Source organism: Ursus arctos, chromosome X (genome assembly GCF_023065955.2).
Source record: "Ursus arctos isolate Adak ecotype North America chromosome X, UrsArc2.0, whole genome shotgun sequence".
Classification (NCBI taxonomy): domain Eukaryota; kingdom Metazoa; phylum Chordata; class Mammalia; order Carnivora; family Ursidae; genus Ursus; species Ursus arctos.
In genome coordinates this window covers 104,214,528-104,225,731 of record NC_079873.1, presented here as the reverse complement: position 1 = coordinate 104,225,731, position 11,204 = coordinate 104,214,528, and the positions used below count along the sequence as shown (strand labels likewise).

The window sequence follows — 11,204 nt, the reverse complement described above, 5'->3', positions numbered from 1 at the left end:
GGCCAGAGGGGAGGGTGCCCTGGAGTGAGGGGACGTGGCCAGCGTCCATCGTCCTGGCCAGAGGTGGATCGAGGGGCCCTCAGGAAGGGAGACTGAGGCAGGAGGGCCACGGTGTTGGGGGAAGCAGAGGCACCTCGTGTGGGACCCCAAGAGGAGGGGGTCCGTGACCTATGGGCTCTAGTGGCCGTTAGATGTCCCTCTGTCTGTTGTCATTCCCTTTCTTTGATGGTTTCAGTAAATGTTTCTCTTCAATAAATTTCATTGAATGTTTCAGGTGAGTCTCGCTTCTGCTGTGGGCAATTGAGGGAAGGGTCTGCTGAGGTGGGAGTGAGCCAACAGTTGCCTGTTACTCAGAGTTGGCTTTGTTGTATGGTTAGGGCATGGTCCGAGCGGGGATGTGGGTTGCCTTATTTGCAAAATTTGTCACCACACAGCAGTGGCTTATGGATCCAATAAAGGGACTGAGTATGTGGGATTTTGCCACTCAGCAGGAGTCTGCTGTGTGGGCACAGTGGCTCATTGGGTCGCCAGGGCACACACCATATGCCTTAATGCTCCAGTACAGATATAGATTTAATAGCTCCTCAGTTTATTCTTATATCTATTCAGTCACTACACCTCCTGTGACTGATGCTTTAAGATACCTGTGGGAAACAGGAGATTCTCGATTGGGAAGAAAAAAGGGTGATATTCCACCCATGTTCCAGGGGTCTGGGCAGCGGGAATGATGAGGTTGTGGGATATAGCTGAGGTTCAGTGGGGTGGAGTCTGGAGCCGACGACCAAGAAAGAATTCTTGAGACGTCTTTGGTGCAAAATTGGTAGTTTATTAAAGCACGGGGACAGGACCCGTAGGCAGAAAGAGCTGCTGCCCCGGGTTGTGAGGGGTGGTTGATTATATACTTGGGAGCTGTGGAGATGAGGACAAAGAGAGGGTCCAGAAGGACTGTCATATGCTGAAGAAGACTCTCAGGATAATGGATATCTGGTTATTGTCAAGCCAAGGCTGTCCCTCCGTCTAATGAGGTACTAACATGAAGACAGTTGGGAGTCTCCCGGAGGAATGTTACATTCCTCCTATCACAAGTCCTTGTCAATGGGCTTCAGGTTTAAAAGAAATTCTATTTTATTTACATTTCCTTCTGCCTCAGCCTCCCTCAATTTTATGGAAGGGATGGTAATGTTAGAGCTTCAGGAAACTGAATTATGGGTCTCTGGAAGTTAGGCTATTGATAAGAAAGCTTCTTCCTTGTCAATCACTAGGACATGTGTATCGTGATCTGTTAACTATTTGTTTTTTCTTTCCTTAGCTTTAGGGCAGCCAGGAGTGCCTGAGGAATGTCACGTACATCCCATGGGGGGGAGGGTTGCAGGGTGTCAGTTTCTGCTTTGTCCTCGGCTTGCCTTCTGTTCCCTCATCAGGAACACAAAGCGTTCAGCCTCGCGTGTGCACTCCTGATTGGCTCCTGGTGGAGCGCGACGCTGTCTTTTGTGCGCCTGCGCGGCGGGGCGAGCGCGCTGAAGTTTGTGTGCGCCTGCGCGCACCGCCATTTCCTGCATGGGGGAGCTCGGGTCGCAGTGCCTATCGGGAAATGCGACCATCCACAAAGCGAAATGCCTGCTCAGGGCTGCAAAAGCCTCGGTGTAGCTTCTCCTTCCGCCGTGCTGGTTCCGGCCGCTAGATGGCGCGCGAGGATCAGAAATGGGCCGGGTCGTCCGTCTGGGGCAGCCCTGGGCTTTCACTGTCCTTGCACTGGTGGCCTGGTGGGCGCTGCTGGTGTCAGCGACGTTGCGGTTGCAGCAGGTCCCTCTGACCCCGTGTGGACCATCGACGCCGTCCAGGCAGAGTCGGGAGACAGGGGACAGCCTCCCGCAAGGAGACGAAAGGGGCTTTCAAATATGTAAGTAGTGAACTTTTTTTTTTTTTTGCCTCTTTGTGTTTTGTGTCATCAGTCTGGACATCCAAAACAAATCTTAGGTGTGGAGGAAGTGTCTATCTATGTCTTGGGAAACCATAACGTTGTTAAAAGTCATGTGAAAGTCTATGCTATTGCACCACCTGCCGCACACACACAGCCAAGAAACTGAATTACAAACAGTGTCACAAGAGGCATTGTGGAGATTAGAGCCACTCTTAGAGATCTAAAGTATGTAGGGATTGTGGTACCCATCATATCCCATCTGCTTTGCCAGTCTGAACGACTCTACTTACTACCCAGAACTTCACCAACTAGTAGTTCCAGTTATAGATGCTGTGTGCTGGACATGGTATCATAGCCCAAGCAGATTAATAAGGCCTTAGGTAACAAGACAACCAAATATAAAAGCAGATGTTGAGGAGTGCCTGGGTGGCTCAGTGGGTTAAGTGCTGGACTCTTGGTTTACAGCTCAGGTTGGGATCTCCTGGTGGTGGTGGAATTGAGCCGCAGGTGGGGTTCCATGCTCAGCTTGGAATCTGCTTCAGATTCTCTCTCCCTCCCCCTCTGCTCCTCACCCACTCTCCACTCACTTGCACTCTCTCTTTTTCTCTAAGATGGATAAATAAAATCTTTTTTAAAAAATAAAATAAGGGACGCCTGGGTGGCTTAGTTGGTTAAGCGTCTGCCTTTGGCTCAGGTCATGATCCCAGGGTCCTGAGATCAAGTCCTGCATCAGGCCCCTTGCTCAGCAGGGAGCTTACTTTTCCCTCTGCCTGTCGTTCCCCCTGCTTGTGTGCTCGCTCTCTCTCTCTCTCTGTCAAATAAATAAATAAAATCTTTAAAAAAATAAAATAAAAGCAGATGGTGGAACACCTGGGTGGCTCAGTGGATTAAGCCTTGTACTGTTGATTTCGGCTCAGTTAATGATCTCAGGCTGTGGGATCCAGTTCCACATCTGGCTTCTGGCTGGGCATGGAGCCTGCTTGAGATTTGCTCTCTCCCTCTCTCTCTGCCCCTCCCCACACCACGTGTAGGCGCTGTCTCTCAAAAAACCAGATGTTGAGGCCACTCTTTCTCTCATGAAAGTAGGGCATGTCTCCACCTCAGGAATGAATCTGTTGGTGGATCTTTTTGGTGCCGGTCATAGTGGTTAAGATTTTTGTTCTTGTTGTTTGTCTTAATGTTTCAACTGTTACTACAAAATAGTTTTGGAACAATAGTTTTATTTTAATTCTGGAAAGAAAAAGAACTAAAAACCCAAGGAACATTTTAATACCCATTTGTTAACATTTATTGAATGACTTACACATTTTCAATTAAAAGTTCTTAATTTAAGTAAAATAAATTTATTTACAGTTTTTTTTAAATAAGGCCTTAGGTACATGGTATATGGCCACTGACCTGATAAATGCATTCCTTTCTATCCCAGCCAATCAAGAAAAGGATAAGAAGCAGTTCTCAATCATGTGTACAGACAAAAATCTTTATTTACTATTTGTTCCATGGCCATGTTAATTCTACTGCCCTATGCCACACCTATCCTCTCATGATTTAGTCAGAGATGTGAATCAACTGGAGAGCCTATAGAACATCAGAACATCAGTCATACTCATTACACTGACACCATCATGCTGATTGGAAAGGATGAGTAAAAGGCTTCTGTAAGAAACAACATGTTCCAGAGGGTAGGAGATAAACCCTGTGAAGATTCAGGAAGTTATCAATTCAGTGAAGTTTTTAGGAGTCCAATAGTCAGGGGCATATCAGGATTCCACCTCCAAAGTATAAGACAAATCGTGTCTTGAATCTTCCACCACAAAGAAGGAAGTAGTGTATCTGGTAGGCCTCTTTGGGTTCTGGAAACAAAACATCTCACCCCAGGATTATTTCTCTGGTCCCTTTATCAGGTGACATAGAAGGCTGAGAGCTTTGAGAGAGGTGTGGTGCAGGACATTAATCTGCAGGAGGTGCAGGCTACTGTGCAAGGAGCCACTTGGACCATCTCATCTGGCAGACTCCATGGTGTCAGAAGTGTCAGCGGCGGGCAGGGATGTAGCATAGAGTTTAAGGCCTGCCTGTATAGGAGAATCACCAGCCTGCCCCATGGGGTTCCAGAACAGGGCTGTGTCATGCACCTCAAAGAATTATATGCCTTTCTCAGATACATCTCTGGTGTGCTTCTTGGGCCCTGGTAGAGATAGAATGCTTGACTATAGGACACCAAGTGACTGTGTGTGTGTCTGGAACTTCCTATTATGAGCTGGTCCTATCAGAGTCATGAAGTCAAATTCAGATGGTCCATTAGCAATTCGCTGTAGGATGGAAATGGTATATCTGGAGTGCAGCATGGGCATGAACAGAGGTAAGAGTAAGTTCTATGAGCAGTAGCCCAGATACTCATTTTATCCATCACAGTTACACTATAGCCTCTCTCTCAGCTCACACCTATGGCCACATGATCCCATATTGGCCTGGTGTTTGGGTACCAGTTGAAAATGAATGGCTGCTACATTCCAGATATACCCAGGGATGTCCCTGAAAGACAATGGAGAAGGAAGATCTTCCCAATGAGTGCAGGTAAAAGGGATGTACTTCATCATCCTTTCTGTGTAAGTAGCCCAGGATGAGATTATATAGATTCCTGAGAAGTGGACAATGGCCTAGCTGAGAGCCTAGAAGGAAAAGAACTGGAAGATTGGAGACAAGGAGGTCTGGGATAGAGGCCTATGAATATAAATATGTATATATATGAAAGTGGGCATGGAGGGAGAATATTTTTATATCATATATTAATGTCCACAAGAAAGCAACCACAATTAAACAGGAACTTAGCAGCAAATTAGTAAAAAATGACATTTTGGGAGTCTTGGGTGGCTCAGTCGGTTGAGTGTCTGCCTTCGGCTTAGGTCATGATCCCAGGGTCCTCGGATCAAGTGCCGCATTAGGCTCCTTGCTCAGCGGGGAGCCTGCTTCTCCCTCTGCCTCTGCTTGCCTCTCCTACTCTTACGTGCACACACTCTCTCTCTCTCTTTTTCTTTCTCTCTGACAAATAAATAAATAAAGTCTTAAAAAAGAAAAAAATGACTTTTCAAGTTGATGTTAGCCACCTTTCATCATTACCCAGTCTGGAACTGACAGAATGGGCACATGAATGGAATGGTCACAGTAGGACAGATGGACACTGCTCATGAGTCCAACATCATGTAATCCTACTTACCAAGGCCTATATTGACACTGCTGGCTTTGAATATCCATTCTTCCAGCAACAGAGACCAATGTTGAGGCCCCAATATGGCACCATTCCTCCATGTTGACTACATGTGTGTCCCTTCTATCTTGGAAGGAATATTGGTTCTTTCGTATAAGAATAGACACCTATTCCAAGAATGGTTACTTGTTCTGCTGGCAGAGCTTCAGCCAACATTACTATCCAAGGGCTTCTAGAGTGCATGATGCAGGCCTGGAATCCCACACAAGATAATATACTACCAAGGGATATACTTCAGAATGAAAAATGTGTGTGATTGGGCCCATAAGCATGGGATCCTCTGGTATCACTCATTGAGTTACCCAGAACCTACTAGCTTGATAGAATATCAGAATGTCCTGCTGAATGTGCAGCTAAAGCTCAAGCTTAGAAGTAATACTCTAAAAGGTTGGAATGCCATCCTCCAGGATGCAGTATATGCATTGAATCTAAGACCTTCATGTAGCACTATGTCCCCCATAGGAAGAATACATGGATCTGGGAACCAAGGGATGGAAGCTAGATTGGCCCCACTTTCAATCTTTCCCAGTAACCTATTCAGAGGTGGACCTTTGAGCTCTGAACTCTGCAGGAGTAGAGGTTCTTGTCCCTAAAGAGAGTGCACTTTTATTAGGTGACACAGCCAGAGTCCTGTTGTGCTTTAGATTTGGCTGCTGCCTGGACAGTTTTTGTTTTCTGTGTCCAGAAATCAGCAAGCAGGAAGTCACTATTTTGGCAGGGGTAATTGACATTTATCAAGGAAGAGGTAGAACTACCATTATGATGGGGGCAGAGAGGAATATGTGGGGAACCCAGATGATCTCCTTGGTTGACTCTTGGTATTCCCTTGCCCAATTATGACTGTGAATCGGCAAGTGCAACAATTCTGGCCTGTGAAGAGTATGGATACCAGGTACTCAGACCCATCACAGATGAAGGAATGTCACCAGACTGAAGAGGTGATAGCTGAGAGTGAGGAAAACCTAGAATGGATAGTGGAGGAGGGAAATAATGAGCACCTGTTGCAGTTACAGGATGAACTGCATCAATGGGGTTGTACTTTGTCCCACCAACTTCTTTCTTCTAAGTTTACCTTCCAGAAAAGAAGCCTGTGGGAGCCATGCAAAAACTGCTCCCTGAACATATATGGAGTAGTGGGTCTGTGTGGCACAAGGGGTGGACTGTGGTAGTTATGGAAGTTCATCACTTAGATGTTACTTTAAGAGAGGAATGCAGTCATATGACTGCATCAAGTCATATGCTTTCAAGATACACTGAAACATTTGAGCAGAGGTCATGCTATTTCCAGGCAGCTCCCTGTCAATGACTTAGCACAGCAGAGCTACTAGAGTCACTGCTTAATGTGAGACTCCTCTATGGGTCATCTTTGCACCAGATCTCCCAGTTGGGCCAGCAAAGGCTTTCTCAAAGCAATACCACAGTCTGAGGTTCTTTCTTCCAATCCTTTTTCCATCTCCCTTTTCTTCCACAAGTGTGAGGCCCTCAATGTGGTCTTAAGGCCCTTCTTGCCCTCTCATGTGCCCTCTCCCCTTTATATTTATCAGTAAATCTTTTGTACTTCTAACTCCATTTTGGCTTTCTGGAGGACCCAAACTGACACATTTGATTGGGAGGGGGTAGAGAAAACCCCTCCTTCTCTTCCTTCATGCAGAAAGTAGGAAAAAAACCAACATACTCTTTTTTCCTGCAAATTCCCTTTAAAAATCACCTTGGAAATATGTGATCTTCTTTCAATTAGCCTTGATAGGATGGTGCTTGCTGAAGTGGCTTTGCCATCTTTTAGTACATTCAGCACTGCAGGGGGTTCACTTGAGGGATTTGGGGGCTGATAAAGGAAAAATATATGACCATGAGAGGCAATCACACGCAAGCTATACTGGGCTGCACTTGGACAAGGTTGCACACCCTTCATAGCATGAGCCCACCCAGAGGCTTTTCTCCAGAAAGGGAGAAAGCCACCATGCAGAAAGGGAGGAGGCCAAGGTAACTTCCAAGGAAGACAGGAGCACAGAGAGGGCATAAGTGTCTTTGGAATCAGACAATTCTGAAGGGCAGCAGTGGTTTGGGGTCTTATAACCACAAGGCTCCATTTTATCAATGGATAGGCAATGTGAAGTAAGGTATCCTGGGATATGCAAAGCAGGCAGGCCTTAATTGGCTAAAAATCTGCTTGTTTGGACTATTTTTAAAACAATTAAATGTGTAAAAATTAGAGTTTGGCATCGTTGGGCTTTTGAGCTGACAGGTTTCAGCCCGCAGTGAAGAAATAAAAAACCTAGAAGCCAGTACACAGAGGCTGTCTCAGGCTGATTCACATAACAAGCATTGTGTTGTGTTTCCACTGAGACTAGAGACTGTGCAGGGACTTAGCACCTTCTTTCATCAGATCTGGGCTAAAATCCCATGGAAATAGGCAACATTACCATAATATTCTGTTACATTTTCAATAAATACCAAATAGCTATGCTCTGCCATGCCTTGCTCCAGATGCTAAGGATACTATGGTTAACAAAACCACTTGTGGTCCCTGCTGTCACAGAACCTTGAATTGCTTAAGGAATTGTACAAATGTATATATAATCACTGTGTTAAGTGCTTAGGAAGAGTAAATACTACAAAAGTGTATTAGAGATGGACTTAAGTCAGATAGAGGCAGGGACACCAAGGGTGCCTCACATAAATGATGAAACCTGAAGAATGAGTAGAAGTTGGAAAAAAGTGAAGGAAGTCATGCTCTGGCAAAAAGAACAGAATATGCAATGAGCACAAAAGTGACCTCGACCTCAGCCACTCTTTCCCACTGTCATACCCCAGACTTTGTCATCTCCTGTAACTGCCTCACCTTGAGAATCAGTGATTCAATCATCCCACTCTCTGACCACATACACCCCCACACACTGTGATCATTTTCTAACCTTTGGATGTTGAATCCTCTGGTTTTTCAATCTGTCAGACCTCTCCTATTTTTCACTTAATCTTTTTATTTACATGACTTTATTCAGGTATATTTACATACACATATTTGACAATTTGACAATTTTTTTTATTTTTTATTTATTTTTTATTTATTTTTATTTTAATGATTTTTTTATTATATTATGTTAGTCACCATACAGTACATCCCCAGTTTCCGATGTAAGGCTCGATGATTCATTAGTTGTGTATAACACCCAGTGCACCATGCAATACGTGCCCTCCTTACTACCCATCACCGGTCTATCCCATTCCCCCACCCCCTCCCCTCTGAGGCCCTCAGTTTGTTTCTCAGAGTCCATAGTCTCTCATGCTTCATTCCCCCTTCTGATTACCCCCCCTTTCTTTATCCCTTTCTTCCCCTACCGATCATCCTACTTCTTATGTTCCATAGATGAGAGAAATCATATGATAGTTGTCTTTCTCTGCTTGACTTATTTCACTTAGCATTATCTCCTCCAGTGCCGTCCATGTTGCAGCAAATGTTGAGAACTCGTTCTTTCTGATAGCTGAGTAATATTCCATTGTATATATGGACCACATCTTCTTAATCCAGTCATCTGTTGAAGGGCATCTCGGCTCCTTCCACGATTTAGCTATTGTGGACATTGCTGCTATGAGCATTGGGGTGCATATGGCCCTTCTCTTCACTACGTCTGTATCTTTGGGGTAAATACCCAGTAGTGCAATGGCTGGATCATAGGGTAGCTCAATTTTTAACTTTTTAAGGGACCTCCACACTGTTTTCCAGAGTGGCTGTACCAACTTGCATTCCCACCAACAATGGAGGACGGATCCCCTTTCTCCACATCCTCTCCAACAATTGTTGTTTCTTGCCTTGTCTATTTTTGCCATTCTAACTGGCGTAAGGTGGTATCTCAGTGTGGTTTTGATTTGAATTTCCTTGATGGCTAATGATTTTGAACATTTTTTCATGTGTCTGTTAGCCATTTGTATGTCTTCATTGGAAAAGTGTCTGTTCATATCTTCTGCCCATTTTTTGATTTGTTTATTTGTTTCTCGTGTATTGAGTTTGAGAAGTTCTTTGTAGATCTTGGATACCAGTCCTTTATCTGTAGTGTCCTTTGCAAATATATTCTCCCATTCCGTGGGCTGCCTCTTAGTTTTTCTGACTGTTTCCTTGGCTGTGCAGAAACTTTTAATCTTGATGAAGTCCCATAAATTCATTTTATCTTTTGTTTCTCTTGCCTTTGGGGATGTGTCATGAAAAAGGTTGCTTTGGCCGATATCGTAGAGGTTGTTGCCTATGTTCTCCTCTAGAATTTTGATGGATTCCTGTCTCACATCGAGGTCTTTCATCCATTTGGAGTTTATTTTTGTGTATGGTGTGAGAGAGTGGTCAAGTTTCATTCTCTTGCATGTAGCTGTCCAATTTTCCCAGCACCATTTATTGAAGAAACTGTCTTTTTCCCACTGGATGTCTTTTCCTGCTTTATCAAAGATTAGTTGCCCAAAGAGCCGAGGGTCCATTTCTGGGCTCTCTATTCTGTTCCATTGGTCTATGTGTCTGTTTTTGTGCCAGTACCATGCTGTCTTTGTGATCACAGCTTTGTAGTACAGCTCGAAATCCGGCATTGTGATGCCCCCAGCTTTGTTTTTCCTTTTCAACAGTTCCTTGGAGATTTGGGGCCTTTTCTGTTTCCATACAAATTTAAGGACTGTTTGTTCCAGTTCTTTGAAAAATGTCCTGGGTATTTTGATCGGGATAGCATTGAAAGTGTAGATTGCTCTGGGTAGCATGGACATTTTAACTATGTTAATTCTTCCAATCCATGAGCATGGAATATCTTTCCATCTTTTTATGTCTTCCTCAATGTCTTTCAAGAGTGATTTATAGTTTCTAGAATATAGGTCCTTTACGTCTCTGGTTAAGTTAATTCCAAGGTAACGTATGGTTTTTGGTGCTATTGTAAATGGGATGGATTCCCTAATTTCTCTTTCTTCGGTCTCGTTATTCGTGTATAGAAATGCAACTGATTTCTGAGCATTGATTTTGTATCCCGCCACGTTACTGAATTGCTCTATAACTTCTAATAGTTTGGGAGTGGCTTCTTTTGGGTTTTCCATATAGAGTATCATGTCATCTGCAAAGAGAGACATTTTGACTTCTTCTTAGCCGATTTGAATACCTTTGATCCCTTTTTGTCGTCTGATTGCTGTTGCAAGGACTTCTAGTACTATGTTGAATAATAGTGGCGAGAGTGGGCATCCTTGTCGTGTTCCTGATCTTAAGGGAAAGGCTTCCAGCTTTTCCCCATTGAGAATAATATTTTCAGTAGGCTTTTCATAGATGGCTTTTATGAGATTGAGAAATGTACCCTCTATTCCTACACTCTGAAGGGTTTTAATCAGGAAAGGATGCTGTATTTTGTCAAATGCTTTTTCGGCATCGATTGAGAGGATCATATGGTTCCTGAGTCTTTTCTTGTTGATATGATATATCACGCTGATTGATTTGCGAATATTGAACCACGCTTGCATCCCAGGTATGAATCCCACTTGATCGTGGTGGATAATCCTTTTAATGAACTGTTGGATTCTATTAGCAAGTATCTTGTTGAGGATTTTGGCGTCCATATTCATTAGGGAAATTGGTCTGTAATTCTCCTTTTTGAGGGGATCTTTGCCTGGTTTGGGGATCAAGGTAATATTGGCCTCATAGAATGAGTTTGGTAGCTTTCCTTCTGTTTCTATTTTTTGAAATAGCTTTAGGAGAATAGGTATTATTTCTTCTTTGAATGTTTGGTAGAATTCCCCAGGAAAACCGTCTGGGCCTGGAGTTTTGTTATTTGGAAGGTTGTTTATCACTGACTCAATTTCTTCATAATTAATTGGCCTGTTGAAGGAATAAATTTCTTCCGGTTTCAATCTTGGTAGTTTATAAGTTTCCAGGAAGGATTCCATCTCTTCCAGATTGCTTAGTTTATTGGCATATAGCTGTTGATAAAAATTTCTAATAATCCTTCCAATTTCAAGGGTGCTCGTCATGACCTCTCCTTTTTCATTCATAATTTTAATAATCTG

The 11,204-nt window shown here is 43.7% G+C and overlaps 1 protein-coding gene across 2 annotated transcripts in view; it reads left to right on the top strand.

Annotated features, from left to right (window-relative positions):
* Positions 1–762: 762 nt before the first annotated feature.
* PNMA3 (PNMA family member 3) overlaps positions 763–11,204 on the top strand; it is a 69,865-nt gene continuing 59,423 nt past the window's right edge. The window contains exon 1 of one of the 2 annotated variants that reach the window (XM_057314510.1): positions 763–1,900. In XM_057314510.1, the coding sequence (XP_057170493.1) occupies positions 1,338–1,900 (563 nt within the window). In that variant the 5' untranslated portion in view covers positions 763–1,337. The remainder of the gene's footprint in view (positions 1,901–11,204) is intronic. The other variant, XR_008960159.1, reaches the window with a different exon arrangement.